Source organism: Ranitomeya imitator, chromosome 1 (assembly GCF_032444005.1).
Source record: "Ranitomeya imitator isolate aRanImi1 chromosome 1, aRanImi1.pri, whole genome shotgun sequence".
Taxonomy (NCBI): domain Eukaryota; kingdom Metazoa; phylum Chordata; class Amphibia; order Anura; family Dendrobatidae; genus Ranitomeya; species Ranitomeya imitator.
In genome coordinates this window covers 634,436,101-634,464,042 of record NC_091282.1, presented here as the reverse complement: position 1 = coordinate 634,464,042, position 27,942 = coordinate 634,436,101, and the positions used below count along the sequence as shown (strand labels likewise).

The 27,942-nt window shown below is 47.0% G+C and overlaps 1 protein-coding gene across 2 annotated transcripts; it reads right to left on the bottom strand.

Moving 5' to 3' along the window:
- GOLPH3L (golgi phosphoprotein 3 like) lies at positions 1-27,403 on the bottom strand. 2 transcript variants are annotated; one of them, XM_069726994.1, is made up of 5 exons: positions 27,294-27,403; positions 26,188-26,360; positions 5,307-5,438; positions 3,092-3,206; positions 1-2,804 (listed from the first exon to the last, which is right to left on the bottom strand). In XM_069726994.1, exons 2-5 carry the CDS (start codon positions 26,353-26,355, stop codon positions 2,377-2,379), a joined length of 843 nt encoding a protein of 280 aa, XP_069583095.1. In that variant the 5' UTR covers positions 26,356-26,360; positions 27,294-27,403; the 3' UTR covers positions 1-2,376. The 2 variants fall into 2 exon arrangements, with proteins under 2 accessions (XP_069583095.1, XP_069583104.1); XM_069727003.1 differs by having other exon boundaries at positions 26,188-26,356; positions 27,294-27,395.
- Between the last annotated feature and the right edge of the window lie 539 nt (positions 27,404-27,942).

Sequence of the window (27,942 nt, the reverse complement as noted above, 5' to 3'; positions counted from 1 at the left end):
TTAAAATATTATAGTTTTATTTGAAAGATACTTAATTCATAGATGCAACAAATACATGATCACTTTGGTCCTGTGTACACGATTATCCTCGTATGCCATCATCCAAACCATACTCATCAGCCAACGGCCACCACGTTGGGCACCTAGGCCTTAGAATTCCATAGGCATAGTCCCGGCCAGCCAACACAAAACTCTACATAAATAATCCTTGTGCAATGATTTCTCGTTCCACTGTGTGAAAGATTTACAAAAGGAGAAAACAAAATATTTTTCAAGGTTTTCGATCATAACATAATATTAAATCTAATTAAAAGAATATACAGAAGAGTTAACGAAAATTGATGCAATAACGATATAATAGTTTGATAAAGAAAGCTTCACAAAAAAGCTTCAACGTTTCTTCCAGAGCATTGGAAATTAAAAGAGTGAACCCTTTATTATGATAGGAGACCAGAAGTTTACCTAGACTGGGTACAGGGGTTGGTTCTGCACCCCAGGCCCTGGAACCTTTAGTCCCAAAAGGTCATATAGGGATTAGGGATATAGGGAACTAATAGGAATGAAGCTCCATGATAGATGGGGGCTTTGAAGATTTTACACTGGGGCCCACAAGCTTCAAGTTACACCACAATAATAACCGATGCAACAAGTCATATATGGTTGCGGTAGCACATGTTTCTCAGGTCAATCGCCAAAAAATAGAAGCATCATAACACTGGATCCTGCTATGTCAGATGGTCACAAGTTGGGTGTTAAGGGGTAAATTCTGATATTCTTAAAAAGGGTGATGAAATCAGACAATATCCAGTTATTCTGTTCTCATCCTGATACCAAAAATAAAGTAACATAGGGAGGGTAGACCAACAGGGCCACAGAGAGAGACACCCAACCCTCTGCCACAGAGAGTAGTCCAACCACCTGGAAGAGGGAGAGTCTCCCAACAACCTACCCGCTGCAAGTGAGAGTTGGTCTTCGGCCAGGGTCACACTTGCGAGTGCAATGCAAGAAACTCGCGCGAGTTTCTCGCATCGATACCCAGGCACTGCCGCTGGCACTCGGGACCGGAGTGTGCGGCTATATGTATTTCTATGCAGCTGAACGCTCCGTTCCCTAGTGTCGGTGGCTGTGCTGGGTATTGATGCGAGAGACTTGTGCAAGTTTCTCGCACTGCACTCGCAAGTGTGACCCCGGCCTTAGACAGAAACAGGGATGGACAAGACTACTCTAGACATTAGTTGCCAGCAACATGATTCAGAAGCCAGTCCGAATTTTATTTCCAGTAGCAGGTAAAAAAGGACCATTAATGGAATATAACCTCCAAAAGTTGATGACCTGGTTCTTGGGTTGTGTGTGATCCTGAACAGTGATATACATAGATAATCCAAGCCAAGGTCTAGAAGAAAATTATGGAAGCTGTGACTATTCAATTTGCTGGAAATTAGGAAGATTCATGTATCTAACCAGTGGATGATCCATACTTGTAATTCCACTAGGAACTGGTCACCATAGAGAAACCTGGTAAGAAATCCATAGAAAGCCCACAAGAGAATGGGGGTGTAGAACTTTCAATAGTAGGGTGATACAAAAGCCAACCACTTGATACTTGTGGTCCAATTGGTGGGAACTGAAGCCAACTAGTAGATTCTGGATATAAACAAACAAATGGTCCTGAATCCTACATTACAAGAGACTGGAAAGGTAAGACTTTCATGGAGACCATAAATAAATCACAAAGGTCCCATTGGAGACATCTGTTTATTTTTTCCTGTCTATTAAAGCTACATGGTAAATAATTGATGAGATTAGGTTGGCCTAAAAACAAAAAAGTACAAAGAAAAATCTCATGGGCCACATCGGTGTAACTGGAGCATAGCCTTCAAAAAGTCTACAGAATTTTAATTTTTTTTGATTCTTCATCATAGAAAACGTGAGCATGAGACATAAACTACATACATCGGTCACTGACTGGAGACTAGATGGACTGAGAGGTGGGTACTCCACTGCCTAATCTAGAAGATATTTGTACCAGCGCACAGTGCCATGGTATTACTGGTACTTGAATCACCAGAGACTTCAGAATTATCCAAGATGTTTCAGTTCTTGAGCAACTCCTATTTTTTTTTTTATTATTATTTTACTCCACCCCCTCCAAAAAACAAAACGAAATATAGAACAGTTCACTGCTTCTATGTGCTTGACCGACACCAGCTATTTTTAAAGGGTACCGGATGAGAGGATATCCAGGGGGCTGGAGGTTCAAAGTCATTGTTCGAGCAATGTTTTCGATCTTTGTATTCCCCCACCCAACTGACCGTCCTGGAGAATGGGTGAATTCTTCAATGCAGTTATAACTCCACCACTCGCCAGCCACAAATCTTAGGATTTGTTAAAAGCAGACAGTACGGCCCAGATCATCTCTGTGCAGTTTGGTTTCGTGGCTTCCATATCTGGATCCAAATCTAGGAGGTCCTTGGATCGGTTCATGGCCATGTCATACTTGTCATCCGCCAGCGTGGAGAAGGCGTTCTCCAGGACATCAGAGGAATGGGCTAGTATAAGGAGGGCCAGTGTCCGTTTGTCCATGCGATGTGGGTCGTTCACCCACTTGTCTAAAACTGATTCTTGAAGCTTTTTCACCAGTCGTTGCTTCTCTGTGGTGTTGGTGACAGGGTGGGTTGTCATGTCGAAGAGCAGGAAGTTTTGTTTCTCCGTGGTCAAGATTCCTTTCTCCACCAAGCTCTTGGCGATGCGTTCTCGAACGTTTCGCAGTTGGAACTGAAGCTTGAACGGGTTCCACGTTTCACCTGGTAAAAATCAAAAGACCAATATTACAAAAGCACCAGTGATACTCTAAGCAAACACTGAATATACATCAGGTGTCCTACCCAGCCTTAAAGTTTTATGCATGTAGTCCCCTGCAGGTTGGAGTATCCCAAGCTGTTTTATGGTAGGTCACTCATACAGCCTACCTACATACTTATTACCCGAGTAGTGGTTGTAATGATCAGGCAAAGAATCACTTGTTAAAACCCCTTGGCACATCTAAGTACCCCCATTGTCTTGGGATTGTCAACACCTCCATAAATCTTACCGGTAAGTAACTCTATCCAGCTCTGTACAGTTTCCGCAGGGTCAGTTGCCTTGATGTGTTTGAGGGTCTCATCTAACAGAACGTCTCCTGTTGGGGCTTCTGACTTTAGTAGCACCTAAGAAGTAAATTGAAGGTTTCTTTAAAGATATGATGTTCTAGCACCTACAGACAATGAACGCTCAGCTGAAATATTATATAGAGGACTTGACATGGGCAGTTCAATATCATTGTTTGGTCATCGTTTTGCATATCAAAGAACCAAGCAGCTGATGAACGAGCATTTTGTATGGCCGGTAATCAATACTTGTGAAAGGGTCTAAGAATAACTACCCTCTCTTGATTCAGTTATCATTACACAAAGAAATGGTTTTCTCCGGCCAACCTTTCAAACAATCCATACTTGCTCAGTCTTTAAAGGGAACCTGTCACCCCCAAAATCGAAGGTGAGCTAAGCCCACCGGCATCAGGGCTTATCTACAGCATTCTGGAATGCTGTAGATAAGTTCCCGGTGTAACCTGAAAGATGAGAAAAAGAGGTTAGATTATACGCACCTGGGCGGGCGGTCCGGGGCCTCCCATCTTCTTACGATGACGTCCTCTTCTTGTCTTCACGCTGCGGCTCCGGCGCAGGCATACTTTGTCTGCCCTGTTGAGGGCAGAGCAAAGTACTGCAGTTCGCAGGCCTCTCTGACCTTTCCCGGCGCCTGCGCACTGCAGTACATTGCTCTGCCCTCAACAGAGCAGACAAAGTACGCCGGAGCCGCAGCCTGAAGACAAGAAGAGGACGTCATTTTAAGAAGATGGGAGGCCCCGGACCCGGACTGCGACGCCCATCAGAGCGGACAGCAGCGGGACCGCCCCTGGGTGAGTATAATATAACCTCTTTTTCTCATCTTTCAGGATACAATGGGGGCTTATCTACAGCATTCCAGAATCTAGATAAGCCCCTAATGCTGGTGGGGGGCTTAGCTCACCTTCGATTTTGGGGGGGGGGGGTGACAGGTTCCCTTTAACCATCTGTATAATCATGAACTTCAACGTCTAACATGCTGAGGCCTTTAGAGTCGGAGATGTGGCTCTTGGGTTTCTTGCAGTTTTTCTGAGCATTCCACATTTTAATCATGGGGTGAATTTGCAGGGGCATCCATTCCTGAAAAGAGGGCCAGACTTTCTCCTCCTGCCCCCCTCTAAGCAGAACCATCTTCCATCCCCCTTAATAGAACTTCTAGGAAATGGAACTGTGGTGGTGGTAATATGTAAAGAGGCCTATACTGCAGTAGTGATTCCAATCGGAGTTATTGTATCGTCTAGATCAGCATGTCCCAAACTTTGAGAGGTGTTAAAACTTCTACTTCATACAGGGTTATAATGCCCCCTGGTCCCTTGTATAAGGGTAAGAGTACGTGTGTGATAGGAGAAGGGTGCAGTCGTTAGGACAGGTGGCTGCGCTGCCGGATACACTTTATGCCTTCCTTTGTGCACACAAGTAAATACCAGGACTTAGGTCACATTGCCACACCCAGAGCCGGGACACAGTAGTGCAGGCTCCGGGAGCGGGCCTGGGGAAGGAGGGCTGGAGTCTGAGAATACACTATAGTGTGTTTAATGTTTATAGTGTGTATACATCACCGACACTTTTCTTTTTTTATCTCCAAAGTGTCATTATCTGGAATGTGTCATTTGCAAAAGCTTTTAGTATTATAATCCATCTGAAAAGTTTGACAAATTTTTAATTGGTGGACGCAAGTGCCGATTAGACTTTCTGGATTGTCAGATGACGGATTAAAGGAATTCCAGTGGATTCTGGTATTTGCGCAGCTGACTTTGAATAACACCTTTAAGAAGTGTGACATGAACCTTGTGACTTCTCAGGATGAAATAAAGGCGACCTTGGCAGATTGCACACTCTGGTGTGGACTATCTGGAACGCTGCCCATTTTTTCCATAGATTGTTTCATTGTACCAGGAAATATCGAGACTGTATCACTTAAAGAAAAAAGCGTGCCTTATCCAAAGAACAATTTCTTTTAAATGGGGGCTTGTTCCGTTAACCTCTTAAGGAACAGGCAATTTTGCGTTACTCTAAAATAAACTTTTCTTTTTCTTGCCGTCCACATGGCCGTAACAAGGGCTCGAGTTGCAGTTTTTAATGGCACAAGTCATATAAATTACACAAATAGAAAAAAAAAAAACGGAGCCGAATAGCAGATCTTACCCTTCTGTCCAGTAGGCGTTTCTTCCGCAAAGTAGCTGGTTCCAGAGTTACGCGCCCCCTGAGAGCCAGCTCAATGAGGATCCCGCCACGTAGCCCTGAGGATATGCAGTCATTCCAGAAGGATGTGTAGCCCTGCACCAAAAAGACAAGGGGGAAGCATTAAAAAGGATGGTCTAAAGAATGAAATTCCTGATGGGCCAGGGTCCCAGGCTTGGTGAACCCAATTTGCCCATTCCTAGCAAGCACATGCTCCAAGCTTTCTATACATGACAGCGTTCATCAGAGACGGTTGAGCATGCGACTGTCCAATATTGACATTTGGGGTCCCCAAACATGGCCCCCGTTCTCCCAAAATAAGGATCTCCTTTAATAGTAACTCTGGCCTTTCTACCATACAGCGTACACGTAGAGCGGATGTATGAAGCCCCCACGCACAGTTATATTAGCGGACCCTGCCTCAATAAGCAGCGATCAGAGCCAGCTCCAATCACTGCCATCAGTCAATGACATCGGAATCTTCATGCTGCGATACCAGAAAGGCGCCTGCTCCGAAGCTCAATCTGCATTTATGACTTTATGAAGTGCTGATGGGTCGCCAAACTAAAGCAGTTCCTAACACAATATTCATTTTGGGGATTCAAATCTTCTAGTTTGTAAAAAATGTTAATAAAAAAAAAATGGTCTATAAAAGTTTGATACATAGAATCCCCCCACAAAAAAATGCCATAAAAAAGTACAAAAAAAAAAAAAGTTTTAGGTCCTGGAGAATAGTGACACAAACACTTTTTTTTTTTTTTTTTTTTACTTTTTCTAGTGCACAGTCTCCTCTAGCGAAAATATCTTTTTCAGAAATCATAGCTGTAAACTCCCAAGCAAGAGGCTATACTGCTGCTTTACTAAAGGGTTCAAAGAGTTAAACCACTGGAGCAAAAATTTTACACCCAGGAGGATGAATAGTTAACTGGACATTTCCCAGTACAGACTGGTCTTTACTATGTAAATAGTCCCAGTGTTAATTGCAAAACCCTGTGCTATTCATATGTGCCAAGCCACACAGATCACTCCAACCTGTCCCGGATGTGTCAGTCAGCAAGGAGGGACCTGCGTCATCCCGAAACTTCAGTCAGCTGCGTTCAACGGACTACAGCAATGACAGCAATTATGAGAAAATTGTGTAATACCTTTAAGATTCCTATTGAGTAGTGATGAGTGAATATGCTCGGGAAAGACGTTAACAGACCATGCTCTGGTGCTAGCCAAGTATTTTCAGCGTGCTCGAAAAATATGGTGGAGTCCCCGCGGCAGCATATCTCACAGCTGTTCGACAGTCGCAACAATCCTTGCATGTGTTGTGGCTGTTGAACAGCCGTGAGACATGTAGGTGAAGGGACTCGAACATATTTTATGAGAATGCTGAAGTCACTTAGCACCAGAACATGGTCCAATAACACCTTATCTGAGCATATTAGCTCATCACTACTACTGAGCTAGGTCTTAAAGGGGACATGTCGCTTGCAATTAATATGTATATTTTTTTCACCTGATGAAAATCACGCTGTTCTCCTGAATCCGGCGTTATTTTTGCTTCGTTCCTGCGTCTCTCCATTCAGGAGATATGGCCTCCTCTGACCTGCATGTAAATCTGGTCTTGTTCTCTAAGTGGGCGTGGTTGGGCGTGGTCCTCAAGAAGACACCCACAGAAGAGCCGAGGACCACGCCCACTGAGGTAACTAGACCAGATTTACACGCAGGGAAAAGGAGGCCATATCTCGGGAATGGAGAGGCGCAGGAACAAAACAGAAACAACGCCAGATTCTGGAGGACAGCAGCATTTACACACACAACAATGATGGCAAGTGACACGCCTTTTTTTCAGGGGTAAATGAGCTCTTCTGGACTGGGAAGAATACATTCCCAATGAAGCAAGCTTTTAGCAGTTTAACGACAGCGCTATTGAAACTCCTATTATAGTGAATAGGACCCGAGCCACAGAGCCCCAAAACAGCCATTACACAGTTGTGCTGAAGTGGCCACTGGCAGCTGTGCTGTTGCTGCTCTGATTGCTGGGGTGGCCAGTTAGAGATCAACACATAAAACAATTGAATGTATCACATTTTAGAAAAATGTGTTATAGACACTGGCTTAGGCCGGAGTCACACTAGACCATAATACGGACGAGTCCAATGCGATAAAAAAGTATTAAGCTACTTACCGGAAGCGGCATTTTTCAGAGGCCCATGACAGCACCACAAGAGAGAGGGGATCCGCCCCTTAGGAACAGGAAACCCACAGATACAAAAGGGCGGCACCTCTCCCACGTATCAGTTGCATTACAGAGCCTGAGAGGACTACCGCAGTTAATGACAAGCAAACACAACATTATATACAGTTAAATACAATATCTTTAATAAAGTAACAATCCAGATATCACACGTGAGAAATTTTTTTTTTTTTTTTTACATTCTAAGGATGTGCAACCCCCACGTGAATAGGGAGGGATCTAAGGGTGCAGTCATGGGCCTCCGAAAAATGCCGCTACCGATAAGTAGCTTAATGCTTTATTCGGACTCCCATGACAGCACCACAAGAGATTTACGGAGATGTAAGCCATTTTAGGGAGGGACCACAGCCTGCAGCACCCTTAACCCGAAGGTGAGATCTGAGGAGAACCCCAAGTCCAACCGATAGTGTTTGAAAAAGGTGGAAGGGGGATGACCATGTGGCCGCCTTAACATATCTGATCGATTGACACTCCAGACCTTTCCGCCCAGGATGATGCCATGGCTCGGGTGGAATGCGCCCTCAGATTCTGCGGAGCCGGACCCCCACCTGCCATGTAAGCCAGAGATATAGCCTCCCTAATCCATTTAGCTAGTGTGTATTTTGATGCTCTAAAGGTACCTTCACACATAACGATATTGTTAACGATATCGTTGCTTTTTGTGACGTAGCAATGATATCGTTAATGAAATCGTTCTGTGTGACAGCGACCAACGATCAGGCCCCTGCTGGGAGATCGTTGGTCGCTGAATAAAGTCCAGAACTTTATTTCGTCGCTGGACTCCTCCTGACATCGCTGGATCGGCGTGTGTGACACCGATCCAGCGATGTCTTCACTGGTAACCAGGGTAAACATCGGGTAACTAAGCGCAGGGCCGCGCTTAGTAACCCGATGTTTACCCTGGTTACCATCCTAAAAGTAAAAAAAAACAAACGCTACATACTTACCTACCGCTGTCTGTCCTCCAGCGCTGTGCTCTGCTCTCCTCCTGCTCTGGCTGTGAGCGTCGGTCAGCCGGAAAGCAGAGCGGTGACGTCACCGCTCTGCTTTCCGGCCGCTGTGCTCACAGTCAGTGCAGGAGGAGAGCAGAGCACAGCGCTGGAGGACAGACAGCGGTAGGTAAGTATGTAGCGTTTGTTTTTTTTACTTTTAGGATGGTAACCAGGGTAAACATCGGGTTACTAAGCGCGGCCCTGCGCTTAGTTACCCGATGTTTACCCTGGTTACCGGCATCGTTGGTCGCTGGAGAGCCGTCTGTGTGACAGCTCTCCAGCGACCAAACAGCGACGCTGCAGCGATCCGGATCGTTGTCGGTATCGCTGCAGCGTCGCTAAAGGTACCTTCACACATAACGATATTGTTAACGATATCGTTGCTATTTGTGACGTAGCAACGATATCGTTAATGAAATCGTTATGTGTGACAGCGACCAACGATCAGGCCCCTGCTGGGAGATCGTTGGTCGCTGAATAAAGTCCAGAACTTTATTTCGTCGCTGGACTCCCTGCTGACATCGCTGGATCGGCGTGTGTGACACCGATCCAGCGATGTCTTCACTGGTAACCAGGGTAAACATCGGGTAACTAAGCGCAGGGCCGCGCTTAGTAACCCGATGTTTACCCTGGTTACCATGCTAAAAGTAAAAAAAAAACAAACACTAGATACTTACCTACCGCTGTCTGTCCTCCAGCACTGCGCTCTGCACTCCTCCTGTACTGGCTGTGAGCCGGAAAGCAGAGCGGTGACGTCACCGCTCTGCTTTCCGGCTCACAGCCAGTACAGGAGGAGAGCAGAGAAGCAGAGCGCAGCGCTGGAGGACAGACGGCTGTAGGTAAGTATGTAGTGTTTGTTTTTTTTTACTTTTAGCATGGTAACCAGGGTAAACATTGGGTTACTAAGCGCGGCCCTGCGCTTAGTTACCCGATGTTTATCCTGGTTACCGGCATCGTTGGTCGCTGGAGAGCGGTCTGTGTGACAGCTCTCCAGCGACCAAACAGCGACGCTGCAGCGATCCGGATCGTTGTCGGTATCGCTGCAGCGTCGCTTAATGTGAAGGGGACTTTAATTTGAAGGGGCCTTAACCCCTTTCCTAGGACCTTGGAAAGATAGGAATAGTGCATTATCTTTCTTCCAATCATTAGTAACTGAAATATATTGTAAAAGGCATCTCCTGACATCTAATGTATGGAGCTCATTTTCTTTAGGGTTAGAAGGATTAGGGATAAATGAAGGTAAAACTATCTCCTGCGATCTGTGAAACTGTATGCTACCTTTGGTAAGTAGGCTGGGTTTGGCCTGAGGATAACTCTATCTTGTAAAAATTCTGTATATGGGGGGGAAGTCTAGAGAGCTCCTGGATGTCTCCTATTCTGCGAGCTGATGTTATAGCTATCAGAAAAGCTGTTTTGAGAGATAACATTTTGATTAAAGCTTCATTTAAGGGCTCAAAGGGGTCTTTTGTTAGAGAAGAAAGGACTAGATTTAAGTCCCACGGTACCATTTTATTTTTATATAACGGTCTAGCTCTACCGACTGCCTTAATGAATCTCGACACCCAATAATTGTTGGCAATATTACACGAGAACAGGGCACCAAATGCTGACACCTGTACTCTCAGAGTGCTTGTAGAGAGATTTAACTCCAACCCCCTCTGCAAAAATTCTAATATTTGGCGTATTGGTACCCCTTCATTGATGTCAAAATCTGAGAAAGTCCGGAACTTTCTCCAGGATCTGGAGTAGATACTTGTGGTTATCTGCTTCCTACTTTTTAAAAGGGTATCTACCAAATTTGGGGAGAAGCCTTTATTTTTTAATAATGACCGTTCAAACTCCAAGCCGTTAAATGGAGTCCCTTCACTTGTGGATGGAATAGCGGCCCTTGGAAAAGTAAATTCGGAATGTCTGGTAGCACCCAGGGATCACCTACCAAGATTGCTCTTTTCTTGCCCAGGAGAACCTGGTTCGCATGGCTCAGAACAATCAGAATGACCTTCGCATGATCCTCTCTGATTTTCCTCACCACTAGAGGTAACCGGTTCAATGGTGGGAAGGCGTATGCCAGAGTAAAATCCCATTTTATGAGGAATGCATCCACTGCCAGCGGATTTTCCCTGGGATTCAGAGAACAAAAGTTTTTTACTTTTTTGTTGTCTCTTGTAGCAAACAGGTCCACCACTGGCCGACCCCATCGGCAGACAAACTGATTGAAGACGTCTCCATTTAGAGACCACTGAAATTTCATCTCTGCCATCTGGAAAAGGCGATCTGTGACCTGCATCAGAGTCTCGGAACGTGTCCCGCCTTGATGATTTATATAGACGACTGCCACCTAGTTGTCCGAGAGGATCCTGATGTGGTTGCCCTCTCAGATACATGAGGAGTTTTTTTTAACTGCAAACTCAATTGCCAGTAATTCCCTCTGATTGGATGAAGATGTGGTGTATGGTTCCCATCGTCCCTGAACCACCATGTCATCCATGTGAGCCCCCCACCCTGAGGAGCTAGCATCCGTAGTTATCACCCGGGATATATCTAATACCCAGGGAACTCCTGCCGATAAATTATCCCTATCCAGCCACCACTTTAGGGATTCAATAGTTGCCGGTTTCAAGGTTATTTTTTCCCCTAATACACCCCTCAAGATTTTGTCATTAATCAACACATCTTTTTGAAGGGGCCTAGAATCAAATTGTGCCCATCTTACTGCTGGGATGCATGTTGTAAGGGACCCCAGCAGGGACATAGATTCTCGAAGAGTCATAGAGGGTGTATTGATTGCCTTTAATACCTGATGTTGAATCTGATTTAATTTATTTTCTGGAAGGAGACACTGTTGTGTAGTTGAATCTAATAACCCTAAAAACTTTTGAATTTTTAGGGGTTGCAACCGGGATTTCTCAATTAATTATCCAGCCTAGATGTTCCAATTTAACTTTAGTTACCTCTAATTGAGACAAACAGTGTTCCACTGAGTTCCCTGCTATGAGGAAATTATCAAGGTAGGGAACAATAAGAATATTAGATTCCTGCAAATGAGCCATAACCTCTGCAACTATTTTTGTAAATACTCTAGAGGCAAAAGTTATACCGAAGGGAAGAGCTCTGTACTGAAAATGGTGAACTACTCCCCCCATTAATACTACCCTCAGGAATTGCTGGAAATCTTCATGAATGGGCACATGATAATAGGCATCTTTTAAATCGACTACTAACATAAAACAATTTTTGAACAGCATTTTTATTGTTGAGTTGATGGACTCCATCTTAAAGTTATGTTAAACCAGGTAACTATTAAGATGTCTGAGATTTATAATGGTCCTATAAGTCTTATCAGGCTTCTGAATAAGAAACAGGGGAGAATAAAATCCCTTTCCTCTATCAGTCTTTGGAACCTCTATAAGGACATTTTTAGAACAAAGAGACCACACCTCTTCTTCTAAAGCAGATTGCTCCAGGGGAGAAGAACGTAAAGGAGTTAATTTTAAATTATCTCGTGGGGAACAGATAAACTCAAGCGTGAGACCCCAAGAAATAGTGTTTTGTACCCAAACACTGTTTGTGATCTCTGACCATTCTGAATAGAAATGCAATAGTCTACCCCCACCGGGATTCCTAGTCATTTGTCCTCCTCCTTTCTCTCCTTTGAGGTACGACGGAACATATATCCTGTACTTCTTCTACGTCTATTGTCTCATCTAGACCGATCTCTTACAGATGAAAAGGCACGCTTCCTTCCCCGAGCAAATCTCTTCTTATTAAAGGGACGACGATAGGACCCAAATAGATTAGGGAACTTCTTTTTGTCGTCCCCTGCTTTCTCTAGTTCATCCAAGGTGGGACCAAATAAATATACTCCTTTGCACGGAATGGCACAAAGCTTTGATCTCGTTTGTATATCACCTGGCCAGCATTTTAACCACAGGGCTCTCCTAGCCGCATTCGAGAGTCCCGCTGCTCTAGCAGCCATTTTAACTGGGGTCAATGGAAGCGTCCGACAAGAAGGCAGCCGCCTCCTGAATCACCGGTAAAGCAGTAAGAATAGAGTCCCTGGAAGCTCCCTCTTTCAACTGGGTCTCTAACTGATCCAGCCAAACCATCATTGATTTGGCTGTACAGGTTGAAGCTACCGCAGGTCTTAAGGAACCGGCCATTTCCTATGTACCCTTTAGAAAAGTGTCCGCCTTCCCGTCAAGGGGGCCCTTAAGGGTTCCCCTATCCTCAAAGGGGAGAGAGGCCCGTATTGCCACTTTGGGTATTGCCGCATCCAACTTAGGGGCTTTTTCCCAATTGATGACTGCCGGGTGGGTCATTAAAGGGATACCTGTGTTTCTGTGCTGGTGGTAAGGAACCTTTTTTCTCAGGCTTTTTCCATTCCTTATTAATAAGTTCTTGAATTATTTCATTGAGCGGAAAAACTCTTACGCTTCTTTTGCTCAAGGCCACTAAACATAATTTCTTCCTTGGAAAGTTGGGGTTTTGGTTCTGTTATGCCCATTGTTTCTCTTACCGCTTTAACTAACTTATCTATCCTCTCAAGGGGTAGACAGAAGCGAGCGGTGTCATCGTCCGAGGAAGAGGACGATGCAGCTGAGCCGGAAAAAACTTCCTCCCTATCCTCATCTGCAGAACAATCGGAGAACAACGGAGCTTTATATTTAGAACTTCCCGCTTGAGATGGGCATTTTATGGATTGTTTAACTTCCATCCTGACCATCTCTTTCAGGCTTGCGGCCATAGTAAGGGATTCTTCATATAACCTCTCCTCCGGTTAGCAGATATGCCCAGCGCTCCCCTGATTTGCTGCCTGCCTCCCCCCAGGTGCAGGAGATCATCTCCGGAGTCTGAATTTCAGCGGCGTGCAATTACCGGTGGGCGCCGCCATCTTGGATAACTGCGCATGCGCGGGACCCCGAAAACCCGGAAGTGACTGCCGGCTCCGCCTCTGACGTCACCCCGGCTCCCAGCGCTTCCTGTCGGTGCTTAGAGCAGCGTGGGACACCGGCTAGCCTGCAATACACCGGGTGGCGCCACCGAACACAGAGCCCCCAGTCACACCATCCTACCTGGAAGAGGAGCCCAGGGGACATACTCACCTAGCGCTGGTCCCAGGGACAGGACACCACCGGTGACCGCTCCCTGACGAAATGTCACTGCCGTGCAGCCCTGCCAGGACCACCGTGACATCTCCAGGATCTCCGCACCGGCCGAGGTAGGAGACCCCCCCGCTATCTGAGTCGGCCGGCCGGCGATCCTTTTGTAAATTCTGTAAGATCCCGTCCCTTTAGGAACAGGAAACCAACTAATACGTGGGAGAGGTGCCGCCCTTTTGTATCTGTGGGTTTCCTGTTCCTAAGGGGCGGATCCCCTCTCTCTCGTGGTGCTGTCATGGGAGTCCGAATAAAATCACATAGCACTTGGCCCAATGTTAATCTATGGGGCAGGTCCTATTATCCGTTGTTTTCTCGGCCGTATTCAGGATCCGAGTGAAATTGCAACATTCTGCGATTGTCAGCATATCTCGGCCGAGACTCGCCAATGCAAGTGTATGGGTGCGAGGAAAAAAAAAAAAAAAAAAAAAAAAAATCGGATTACACACGGACCATCAGTGTGACTTGCGAGAAATACGCACCGGTGTTCTATAAAAAAGCCGGCAATTCAGTGCGGTGTACAGTAAAATCACACTGACAGGTTAGAATAGAACAGATAAAATTAATGTCTACACATAGTATAGATATATAGATAGCTAGATAGATATTTCATACAGCGCTAGATAGCAGAAAAGCCGGTAATTCAATTGGCAGCTTTTGCCATCTCCTTATCAAACCCGAGAGGATATTAGACAATGGTTTACATACTGTAAACCATTTCATATCCCTTATTTTTTACATATTACATATTCCTCACTAGTAATGTTCGAAGTGTCTGTGTGTAAAATCTGGGGGCGCTAGCTGTTAAAATAAAGGGTTAAATCACGGAAAAAACTGGCGTGGGCTCCAGCGCAATTTTCTCCGCCAGAGTGGGAAAGCCAGTGACTGAGGGCAGATATTAATAGCCTAGAGAGGGACCATGCTTATTGCCACGTAGTATATTGCACAGCCCACGTAGTATATTGCACAGCCCACGTAGTATATTGCACAGCCCACGTAGTATATTGCACAGCCCACATAGGCAGCATCAATAGTAAAAAGTTGGTCACACAGGGTTAATAGCAGCGTTAACGGAGTGCGTTACACCGCGGCATAACGCGGTCCGTTAACGCTGCCATTAACCCTGTGTGAGCACTGACTGGAGGGGAGTATGGAGCGGCCATTTTGCCGCCGGACTATGCTCGTCGCTGATTGGTCGTGGCTGTTTTGCCGCGACCAATCAGCAACTTGGGATTTCCGTGACAGACGGAAGTGACCCTTAGACAATTAAATAAACATACTCACCTAACGATCCGAGGGCCCCTTGTAGTGGAACATACTCACCATTCTCGTCGCTGCTCCTCAGCGTCCCGTCTCTCCGCCTCCTGGGATCCTGCGCAGATGGGCGCGCGGCTGCCGCCATCTTGCGTTCCCAGGATGCTTTGCGAAATTACCCATATCTCGCGAGACCGCTAGGTCTTAGGGTAATTTCGCAAAGCATCGGTGGCAAAGGAAGATTGTGGCGGGCGGCAGCGGCTCAGCGGACAACGGAGGGTGAGTATAGCATTTTTTTTGTTTTTGTACTATTTGTAACGTTACTTTCTTTTACTATTGATGCCGCATAGGCAGCATCAATAGTAAAAGGTTGGGGACACACAGGGTTAATAGCGGCGGTAACAGAATGCGTTACCGCCGGCATTAACCCTGTGTTAGCGGTGATCGGAGGGGAGTATGGAGTGTGCGGGGAGCGGAGCGCCGGGGACACTGACTACAGGGAGCGGAGCGCCGGGGACACTGACTGCGGAGCGCCGGGGACACTGACTGCAGGGAGCGGGCGCCGGCCACTGACTGCGGGGAGTATGGAGCGGCCATTTTCTTCCGGACTGTGCCCGTCGCCGATTGGTCGTGGCTGTTTTGCGGCGACCAATCAGCGACTTGGATTTCCATGATAGACAGAGGCCAGGACCAATGAATATCCGTGACAGAAGGACAGACAGACAGACGGAAGTACCCCTTAGACAATTATGTATATAGATATATATTTTTTTATGAATATTTGAGGCCTTGGATCCATTCTATAACCATTTTGCAAGCCGGCAAAAAAAAAAAAAAAGCGCCATACGGATGCCATACGGATAATTTTTGGAGAAAAAAAAAATTGCATCCTCGCATTGAATACTGATCACTGTTCAGGAAATTTTCTGCGTATCTCGGCCATCAAAAACGGACCGTATTTTTGTACATTGTGTGTGACTCCGGCCTTACTTGAACAATTTGATGTTCATTTTGTGTAAATCACAAAAAAGCCCACTGTCATTTTACACGAAGCAGAAGACTGCATCAGCCAGAGAAGGCTCACGTGACCTTGAGCATCCCCATAATGCCTTGCAGCTATTACATCACATCGTAAGGCATCAGGAGGGACTATCACAGCCTGCATAAAAGCAGAGGCAGGGAATGCAGTAGCCCCTTTAAGGTGAATCTGGATAGTGAGATGAATGAGAAAGCCATAAAACACTGAATGAACATTACAGATAGTGTGTGACAGCACAGCAGTGAAAAACGTTACTAGCTGTTTAGCCAGATACAGAGGTATCTGTGACATTACTAAGGCTGTGTTGGTGTTAAAGAGCTTTAAAGGGGTTGGATACAATCCTACACATGTCTTTTCAGGGCAATAGGAGGCTTTGCAATGTAATGTGATTCAGGGCAAATCAATTCACTATAAATCCAATTATTTTGAAAAATTCCAAAAGGGTAGCAAAATTGCATTTCACAACATTCGCTGATCTCTAGTGACAAGTGTCGGATCCCCACCGATCTGATAATGCTGTCCTATCACATTGTAATCAACTCCTTAAAGGGGTTGTCCAGGTTTGTGGCAAAGGTCTGCAGTCAATTTATGCAATCGATCAAAACATTGTATGAACCTCAAACTGATACCAAAAATACAGGAGCCCGACACGGGGGGGAGGGGGGGGAGGGGGTGGGAAAATAACGCCACACAACAACAACAAACAACAAGCAGCCTTCCCACAGCTCTATTTATTGAAAGATAAAGTTAAGGGTTGTAGAAAATGGCGGCAACATTTTTTTTCTGCGGTTATTGTGCCGGAGGCCAGACACTCGACCATCTCCGGGGCTACCATTGAGAACGAATGGAGGTGTGCATCCTCCACCTGCAACCCATTCCTCAGGATCAGTGGGGGTCCCATCAGACAGACCCCCTGCAATAGGAAAAAACTTCCAAACTTCGTACAACCTCTTTACCGCCCTATCCCAATGTAGACCTGTATGAACTAGATATAATTTGGAACAGGTACCGATCACTTCCCTAAAAGTGGTTTGTGTCGCCATTTTCCTACAACGGTAATTTTTATTTTCTTATCGCTGGAGCTTGTTTTTTTTTCCCACATGGATCTGATGTTTTATTGTTACCATTTTGGGTGCACACGGCCTAATAATCACTTTTTTTTTTTAAATAACGGTTTATAATGGAAATCTCAATTTTAGTTTTACTTAAAGGGAACCTGTCACGTCCCCATGCCCTCCAACCCATCATCATTCACCCTTGTATCAGTAAATTCCTTGCCTTACCAGGCCTGTATATTTTAGGTAAAAAATTAGGTTTAAAAAAGCATTTCTAGCATCCCCGTTTTCTATGCTAATGACGGTTTTGACTAGTTGATGGGGCGTTAGTTCCCCAGACTAGTCAGTCCTCTCATGTTGTTACGCCCCTGTTGGTGTGATAACATAATTTGGACAAGCGGTGTCATCGCAGCTTACGCAAGTCTCATGCTCATTTTGGCAGCATCACTGCATCTCTACAGCCAGGTGTATGCTTCCCGGCTTCAGAGGCGTGCACTGCGCATGAGCAGAACCTGTATTCTAAACTTCTGAACATCAGCAGTGCACGCCTCTGGAGCCAGGAAGCATACACCTTGGCTGTAGAGACGCAGTGATGCTGCCAAAATGAGAGGCACACATGGCTAGATTTGCAAGGGCTGACGATGATGCCACACCTGCAAATTATGTTATTATGGCCACAGGGGTGTGATAACGTGGAAAGAGTGCTGACTAGTTTGGGGGAACTAACGTCCTATCGATTAGTCAAAGCCTTCATTATCATAGGAAATGGGGACGATAGAAATGCTTTTTTTAAACATAATTTTTACCTAAATCCGTTATACAAGGCTGGTTAGGCAGAGAATTTATTGATCCATAAATGAATGGTGCCGGGTTGGAGGACATGGGGGACCTGTCGGGTTCCTAATTTTCTATTTTAATACGAGTAGATCAGATACCGTAGATATATATAATTTTGTGTTACATTTTACGGCAATTGCAAGGTGATAATGAGACACCAATGTGATTGGGGGCCTACTTAAGACCCCATGGCTGTCCTCTTATAAAATAAAAAAAAAAGGTATCCAAATCTATCGATTTTGTTAGGACCAGTGGATCATTTATTGCATAACCACAGACACCCAACCTCGTGTCATCAAATGCCAAGGAGAAGAGAAGGATCAACCATGTCAAATTTCAACGCCAAATCCTTTTACTCTTGAGGGAGACAAGCCGCCAAAGGTGTTAAATTACTGTTAAATTTTGTGTTAAAAGGTGTTAAAGGATTAAATCACTCTACTCTTCCAATCATTAGATGATGAAGATGGAGACTGAACTCTTGTTTGACAGACAGAAAATGACCGCTTTACGAGGTGTATGTTATCAATATGGCATATCTAGTCAACAGGCAGTGAAAACCTTTGGCAGCTATCTAGTAGGAATGAGATGGATCAGCTTACAACCAAAGGCAAACTTTTCCTACACATATGTATTAGTTTGCGAAAGTCCCTTCAACTGCACGTTTTATGGAGGCAAACTCTCCAGAGAAGAAAGCTTGGCCTCATGTAGAGCAGCATAGATAAGGAGCCATAAACCCTGTAAGGCTACTTTCACACTTCCGTCTTTTGTCCTCCGTCGCAATCCGTCTTTATGGGCAGAAAAGGGATCCTGCAAATGTGCTTGCAGGATACCTTTTTTTGCCCATACACTTGTATTAGCGACGGATCGCGACGGATGGGCACACGTCGCATCCGTCGTGCGACGGATCCGTCGTGTTTTGGCAGACGCGACGCACAAAAAAACGTTCAATGTAACGGTTTTTTGTGCGACGTGCCCGCCATTTTCGACCTCGCATGCGCGGCCGAAACTCTGCCCCCTCCTCCCTGGACTGCAGAATGGGCATCGCATGCGTTGAAAAACTGCATCCGCTGCCCACGTCTTGCAGTTATTTCACAACGTCCGTCGGTACGTCGCCCCGACGCATTGCGACGGGCCCGTATTGACGGAAGTGTGAAAGTAGCCTAATGAGCCCAATGTTTAAGGTCAAAAGGTGGACACTGCAATAAAACGTGGCTTCTCTTTTGTGGGTCCCGAGATTATAACAGAGTACCTGCCACTTTCCAGACATTGCAGGATCTGGTTCTACAGGTTTTATTTGTGAAGAAGCTCTGACTATAGAAATATGCCGGATCAGCCAGGACCTTACCCCAAACAAAGCCACACAAGACTGCAGGACTGAGATATACAAGGCTCCTGACAGGGCGAGGTGGTTGGAGGCATTCGTTGGGGGATTCCCTTTCACCGATCACCCATAACTAGGTCACGACCCCACCGTCTTCTCATACACGCGGGTTTCAGATCTCTAAGATTGTTCCTCCTTGCTCATTCACATACTTTCTGCCTTTTCAGTAACTTAATTTTTATGTTCAGAATATTTCTTTGGTGTAGATGCAATTAAAAAAGAAATTCACGTGTGATTGTGTCTCGGTTATACATGTCCACATACTCGCGCACATAATCACATCCACTCCCTCCCGCATTCGTACGTAGCAGCCACACTTTGCACATAACCTCATTTTATGGGGAATGAACACTGGCAGCCGGTCGGACGACATTACAAGGCGTAAAGCAGCGGCCTCGTTCCACAGCTAGGAGAAGGCGGCCATACTATATCATAATCCCAAAACTAATGAGAGACAATTAATAGGACAATGTCATAAAGAAGATTAACGTCATCCTTCTCAATACTGCACTACACCAATAACAGAATGACGGAGGATTACACCAAGCCGGCCGCCATATGCAAACACTGGTTATTACATCAGGGAGTCATCTGCTGTAGGTTGTCCAGACATAGCGCCACTCTTGTTCACAGGCCACGTGTGGTATAACAGCTCAGTCTTGTAAACAGCATTGTGCACCTGGGAACAGCCCTTTACTTGCAGCCTATCCCCGGATATCTGTGGCCTCTGTGAGCACACGCAGGGCCGTGCAGTCATCATCTGGTTAAATATTAAATGAGAAACCCGAGCGTCTGGCAGACACGTTGTGTCATGGAGCATTTACCAACAGGATACAGAGGAGGAAAAGGTTACCGTGCACTAAAAGGGGCACAGAGGTGCCCCCAAAATTCTCAAAAATATCGGCGGCTTGTTTCTAAGGAAATACATATATACACATCAGTGTAAAGGAGCCCCCTACTGATCAGCGGAGAGAAAAGCGCTGAGGGGCAAAGCTGTAAGCCAGGCGGGTGACAACAACCTCCACACAGGCACACCATGTCCTCCGTCACCAGCCCAAAGTCATCATCACGTTAACCCCTTAATCTCAGTCCTTTTTTATTAGTACCATTTTTGGTAAGACAAAAAAACAAAAACACTGATGACTTTTTATTGCATTTTAATTTTTTTGATGACGTTTACCACACGCCTGAAATAATATATTCTAACAAGTTGGACTTTGTGGACGCACGGATATCGCAGTGGCGTATTTTTGGATGGGAAAACCGGAAATAGGGAGAATTACATTTTGATCAATGGTTTTATATATTGTCCTATGTGTAGCGGAGCAGCTCCTGAGCCTGCAGGTTGACATTACAGGTAATCTATCTGCACAGAATGACTGTGCAAACCAAGCACAGGCGCCCGTGCACTCTTGGTGTGGCCAAACACATAAGTGTACCTTTCTGCATTCTGGTTTCCCCCCTTTATCACCACCCCGCTTCATTAATTAATAGCTCCGGCTTGATAGAGGGCAGAGATCGGCGGGATCAAGGAAGGTGCACTGAACTATTCAGCCATGCCAAGGGTGCACCAAGCTCATGTGCTTTGTTTGAACAGTCAGTTCTGACAGAGTTCCTTTGGTTTGGACAATCGCACCTTGGTAAAAGAAAGCAGTATACAAAGTGTCCTAGTGCTGAATCGTGTTCATCAGAAGCGCTCGACGTCCCTCCTGCTTTACACTGCAGCGTAGTCTGTTCAAATTGCCCACTGTATAGATTAACAAAGAAGCAAAGATATAAAAGCAGAGGTAATGACCGCACACCACTAAGCTTGACATGAACCATTGCATGTCCTGCCCGCAGATCATCCACCAGCAGGGATGTTTGTCCAGGTCACGGATCACCTCGCCCCGGGTCACACTGATGGGACAAATCCATCACAGACACATCAGACCATGAGGCTCCAGAAGGAGAAGTCCTGTTTGGATCTCTGTGTGCCAAAGAAAAGAGAAGCCACGTATCCCGGGTGTCTATGACCTTCTGGGAACAATGGTATTAAAGGATTTGAATACTTTAGCAACTACTACTATTTAATGCTTCTGAAATTGAAGACACTTCCATTAACTGGTCGATCTGTGCACCCAGGTCTTTATGCACACACCAAGAGTCTCCCAAGAAAACCCTCCGACCCTGCCTCTCCTATTACTAACCACATAGTAGACTGGCCTACCGCCTCAATGCATTAACCTAACGATCCCTGTGTGGCCTATTTATAATTAAAAAAAAAAAAAAAAAAAAAAAAAAAAAAGGTTCCTCGCATCATGTTCTCATACACTTTATGCAGTATTATCCCTCTGTGTCTGTACTGCTACATACTTAGGCAGGTAACTGGTTCATGCAGCTTTACATGAACACCTGATCCTTACACTATGGCCGGTCCGAATAACTAAAGCAATTGTTACCATCCACCTCTCGTGTCTCCCCTTTTCCCCCATAGTTTGTAAGCTTGCGAGCAGGGCCCTCACTCCTCCTGGTATCTGTTTTGAACTGTATTTCTGTTATGCTGTAATGTCTATTGTCTGTACAAGTCCCCTCTATAATTTGTAAAGCGCTGCGGAATATGTTGGCGCTATATAAATAAAATTATTATTATTATTATTAGTAGCCGCAAAAGATGAAAGGGACTGGAGGGTCAGACTACACAGGGTTTGTTTGTAGTCTGTAACCTTGGAGATGCCTTTATCTTTTAAATCCTTAAGGTACGGTACCTTCACACATAACGATATCATTAAGGATATCGTTGCAACGTCACGCTTTTTTGTGACGTAGCAACGATCCTGCTAACGATCTCGTTATGTGTGACAGCGACCAACGATCAGGCCCCTGCTGGGAGATCGTTGGTCGTGGGGGATGATCAGGACCTTTTTTTGGTCGCTGATCACCCGCTGTTATCGCTAGATCGGCGTGTGTGACGCTGATCTAGCGATGTGTTCACCTGTTACCAGGGTAAACATCGGGTTACTAAGTGCAGGGCCGCGCTTAGTAACCTGATATTTACCCTGGTTACCATTGTAAAAGTAAAAAAAAACAAAAAAACACTACATACTTACATTCCGATGTCTGTCGCGTCCCCCAACGTCAGCTTCCATGCACTGTGTCAGCGCCGGCCATAAAGCAGAGCGGTGACGTCACCGCTGTGCTCTGCTTTATGGCCGGCCGGCGCTGACACAGTGCATGGAAGCTGACGCCGGGGGACGCGGCAGACATCGGAATGTGAGTATGTAGTGTTTGGTTTTTTTTATTTTTACAATGGTAACCAGGGTAAATATCGGGTTACTAAGCGCGGCCCTGCACTTAGTAACCTGATGTTTACCCTGGTTACCCGGGGACTTCGGCATCGTTGAAGACAGTTTCAACGATGCCGAAGTCAGATCCCCAGCGACCACACAACGACTTACCAACGATCACGGCCAGGTCGTATCGCTGGTCGTGATCGTTGGAAAATCGTTTAGGCTGTGTGCACGCGATGCAGATTTGGTGCAGAATTTTCTGCATAAAATCTGCACTAAATCTGCATCTCCTGGCAGAATCCTGCAGGTGCGTTTTTGATGTGTTTTTGATGCGTTTTTTACCAATGGATTTCTATTATGGAGGGTGCAGAAATGCTGCAGAACTGCACAAAAGAAGTGCACTTCTTTGAAATCTGCAGCGTTTCTGCGCAGATTTTTCTGCACCATGTGCACAGCTTTTTTTTTTTCACATTGATTTACATTGTACTGTAATCACAGTGCAGTTCTGCAGCGTTTCTGCTGCAGAAAAATCTGCTGCAGTTCTGCACTAAATCTACATCGTGTGCACATACCCTTAGTGTAACGGTACCTTTAGATCTGTCGGACATGCCATAAATAAGTAGTGGGTGCGAGTCTCACCTCGGGGACCTGCACCTATTTCCAGAAAGGGCCTCACTTTGCACCACCCGAAACAATTCCTAAACCCAAGATCACACACGCTGTGAATTGATGGTAAAGGGATGCCGTCTACTACTTCTGATCCTCAGATTTGCATGGAAAATTAAAGTGGTTTTACATTGCTACCTACTTCCTCACGTGACGCTGATGACACTATGCCTGCACATACCAGGCCAGGATTTCTAATGTAAAGGAAAGATCACGATATCTGCCGACCACATACACGTCCTGCTGAGGACATCAGAGGCGCCAGAAGTTATATTAGAGGAAGCATTATATAGAGGCATCAGCGTTATGGACAGACATCTTTTAGCCTACAGGGTAGCTCATGGGATGCAAAAGGGAAGCCTATGAAAAAGACAGGAGTGCGTGCCGCCACAGAGGGATGGGAGAAGAGAGGAGAGCGTGCCGCCGCAGAGGGATGGGAGAAGAGAGGAAAGCGTGCCGCCGCAGAGGGATGGGAGAAGAGAGGAGAGCGTGCCGCCGCAGAGGGATGGGAGAAGAGAGGAGTGCGTGCCGCCGCAGAGGGATGGGAGAAGAGAGGAGTGCGTGCCGCCGCAGAGGGATGGGAGAAGAGAGGAGTGCGTGCCGCCGCAGAGGGATGGGAGAAGAGAGGAGAGCGTGCCGCCGCAGAGGGATGGGAGAAGAGAGGAGAGCGTGCCGCCGCAGAGGGATGGGAGAAGAGAGGAGAGCGTGCCGCCGCAGAGGGATGGGAGAAGAGAGGAGAGCGTGCCGCCGCAGAGGGATGGGAGAAGAGAGGAGTGCGTGCCGCCGCAGAGGGATGGGAGAAGAGAGGAGTGCGTGCCGCCTCAGAGGGATGGGAGAAGAGAGGAGAGCGTGCCGCCGCAGAGGGATGGGAGAAGAGAGGAAAGCGTGCCGCCGCAGAGGGATGGGAGAAGAGAGGAGAGCGTGCCGCCGCAGAGGGATGGGAGAAGAGAGGAGAGCGTGCCGCCGCAGAGGGATGGGAGAAGAGAGGAGAGCGTGCCGCCGCAGAGGGATGGGAGAAGAGAGAAGAGCGTGCCGCCGCAGAGGGATGGGAGAAGAGAGGAGAGCGTGCCGCCGCAGAGGGATGGGAGAGGAGAGCGTGCCGCCGCAGAGGGATGGGAGAAGAGAGGAGAGCGTGCCGCCGCAGAGGGATGGGAGAAGGGGTGAGCATGCCGCCGCAGAGGGATGGGAGAAGAGAGGAGAGCGTGCCGCCGCAGAGGGATGGGAGAAGGGGTGAGCATGCCGCCGCAGAGGGGTGGGAGAAGAGAGGAGAGCGTGACGCCGCAGAGGGATGGGAGAGAGAGGAGAGCGTGCCGCCGCAGAGGGATGGGAGATGAGAGGAGAGCGTGATGCCGCAGAGGGATGGGAGAAGAGAGGAGAGCGTGCCGCGCAGAGGGTTGGGAGAAGAGAGAAGAGCGTGCCGCCGCAGAGGGATGGGAGAGAGAGGAGAGCGCGCCGCCGCAGAGGGATGGGAGAAGAGAGGAGAGCGTGCCGCCGCAGAGGGATGGGAGATGGGGTGAGCATGCCATTACAGAGGGATGGGAGAACAGAGGCGAGCATGCCATTACAGAGGGATGGGAGAAGAGAGTGTTGTTACAAAGGGATAGGAAAAGAGAGCGTACCTCTACAGAAATATGGGAGAGGAGAGGCAAGGGTGCTACCGCAGAAAAATGAAAAGTCAGCGTGCTGCAGCAGAGAGAGGCAAATGCACAGCCACATAGGGATGGGAAAGGAGAGAGCACAACCGCAGAGGGATGAAATAGGAAAGGCAAATACGGTGCTGCAAAGGGATGGGAGAAGAGTGTGTTACAGCAAAGGGATGAGAGGAAAGCATGACACCAGGATGAAGATGTGAGGGGAGAAACTAACGTAACTCAGAGTAGGATGTGAGATTGGAGGATGCCGCAGTAGAGGGAAAGTCGAGTGCGCCACCACAGAGAGATGCAATAGGAAGGCAAGCACACCACCGCCGAGAGATACAAAAAGGAAAGGTCCGCTACTGAGAAGCAGCACTGGACTGTTGCTAAGTGGTCCCAAGTACTTTTTTCTGATGAAAGCAAATTTTGCATGTCATTCGGAAATCAAGGTGCCAGAGTCTGGAGGAAGACTGGGGAGAAGGAAATGCCAAAATGCCTGAAGTCCAGTGTCAAGTACCCACAGTCAGTGATGGTGTGGGGTGCCATGTCAGCTGCTGGTGTTGGTCCACTGTGTTTCATCAAGGGCAGGGTCAATGCAGCTAGCTATCAGGAGATTTTGGAGCACTTCATGCTTCCATCGGCTGAAATGCTTTATGGAGATGAAGATTTCATTTTTCAGCACGACCTGGCACCTGCTCACAGTGCCAAAACCACTGGTAAATGGTTTACTGACCATGGTATTACTGTGCTCAATTGGCCTGCCAACTCTCCTGACCTGAACCCCATAGAGAATCTGTGGGATATTGTGAAGAGAAAGTTGAGAGACGCAAGACCCAACACTCTGGATGAGCTTAAGGCCGCTATTGAAGCATCCTGGGCCTCCATAACATCTCAGCAGTGTCACAGGCTGATTGCCTCCATGCCACGCCGCATTGAAGCAGTCATTTCTGCCAAAGGATTCCCGACCAAGTATTGAGTGCATAACTGAACATTATTATTTGATGGTTTTTTTGTTTGTTATTAAAAAACACTTTTATGTGATTGGATGGGTGAAATATGCTAATTTATTGAGACAGGTTTTTTGGGTTATCAGGAGTTGTATGCCAAAATCATCAGTATTAAAACAATAAAAGACCTGACAAATTTCAGTTGGTGGATAATGAATCTATAATATATGAAAGTTTAATTGTAATCATTACATTATGGTAAATAATGAAATTTAACACTATATGCTAATTTTTTGAGAAGGACCTGTATATCATTTTGCATCTTGTCAAAAATACTGCACAGCAGGGGGATGTCATTTCCTCCAAGTACCTCCTTATCCTTCAGTCCTAGAAGAAGGACCTCCTCCATGAGCGTCAGCCTCATGTCCTTACAGTCCGCCGAGCTTTCCTCCTCTTTGTCCTTGCTGGAGTCATCGGAATCCGCCCTCTTCTCCTGCCCCTCGTCTCCACGTCGGCCGCGCCGAATTAAAGTGGTCATCCTTTCTAGGAAGGAAACAAAGCAGGGAGTCAGACACATGGTGCCGCTGGTTGTCGGCTCCTCCCCAATTGTGTGAATTCCCGTTGTTAAGTAGCAAAACAAAGTACGATAATGTGAGGGAGCGCCTGCCCCCGAGATACAGTGCTGGTAACACTAGGCGTCAGCTGCCCCCGGAAACTGATAGAATGGAAACAGCACAGATCCACCCCGAGAATCAGTGACAAGGCCATACTGCTGGCTTAGAGCGGCGGCTCCTCCATGCTCAGGATTTATAAAGGGCCAGAGGACGGATGGTCACAGCCCCCCCATCCGGGGAGCTCCAATGTCTGTGCCCTCATCCATCTGAGGGACAACCGCTATCGGTGACCTCATCCATCAGCCACGCCGTCGCGCATCCGCGGACCCACGCCGTCGCGCATCCGCGGACCCACGCCGTCGCGCATCCGCGGACCCACGCCGTCGCGCATCCGCGGACCCACGCCGTCGCGCATCCGCGGACCCACGCCGTCGCGCATCCGGGGAGCCACGCCGTCGCGCATCCAAAGAGCCACGCCGTCACGCATCCGGGGAGCCACGCCGTCACGCATCCGGGGAGCCACGCCGTCACGCATCCGGGGAGCCACGCCGTCACGCATCCGGGGAGCCACGCCGTCACGCATCCGGGGAGCCACGCCGTCACGCATCCGGGGGGCCCCCCACCAGCTTCTTCCTAGGCCATTTCCACCAGAGGCCAGGGCCACGTCTCAGGCCCCCATTAGTGACACATCGCTGTCAGGACGATCTCTCGGAGGAATGCCTGGAATGTTGTGACAATAACAGACCCATCGTGACAGATGTCTGATCGTGATAACTGCCTGTGTCCCCGGCGCTCTACACGACCACCCTGTAACACCTCCATAACCCCCGGACACAGCGCTCCCCTCCTCTCCGGGTCTCACCTGCTCCACTCTCAGTTCAGCTCCTTAAAAACTTCACTTCCTGGTACGGGACACATCAGCTCGGGGCAGACAGCGCACCTTCACGTCGCTCGATGTCACCACTGACCGGCAGCCGAATTCCCCAATCACAACCGGCTCCCGGAGAAAACCCCGCCCTGAGTCGACAAATAAGAACGGATTCCGTGACCGCCTAGTGTAGCCAATCAGAAAGCGAGTAATGAAAGTAGAGGCGGGACTTGCTTGGGAGCTAAGACAATTGCGTCACGTGATGCTATTTTTTCCGTTGCGGCCATCTTTGTTTAGGGAAGTGGAAATAGTAATCACAGCGGGGGAATCACACAAGAAGCAAAGAAACGTGTTTTCTCCTGGGATTTCGTGTTATTTACCAGTTCAGACATTTCTCAATAAATCCGTGCGTTGTTACGCTCCTTTGTTATCCCTCCAAGAACAGTATGAAAAAATGATCAACTGGGTGGACCCGGTGGGGGCGTGGCCCATGTGCCCTTCGGCAAGGATTGGTCACACCCAGGTGTCAAGAAATTTATACCTTTACAAGTTTTCACTTCAGAAACACAGAAAAGTCTAAGTGTACACAACGCCTTAGGCTCAGGTCACACTGAGATTTTTTTTGGAGCTGATCTCCAAAGAC

What these genes read in the sequence shown, in the direction of transcription:
- GOLPH3L (XM_069726994.1), bottom strand. Translation starts at nt 26,355, where the DNA reads ATGACCACTTTAATTCGGCGCGGCCGACGTGGAGACGAGGGGCAGGAG. An exon ending in AACGCCTACTGGACAGAAGG is followed by an intron (nt 3,207 to 5,306) that starts GTAAGATCTGCT and finishes TTTACTTCTTAG; the next exon opens with GTGCTACTAAAGTCAGAAGC. An exon ending in CTGGATAGAGTTACTTACCG is followed by an intron (nt 2,805 to 3,091) that starts GTAAGATTTATG and finishes GATTTTTACCAG; the next exon opens with GTGAAACGTGGAACCCGTTC.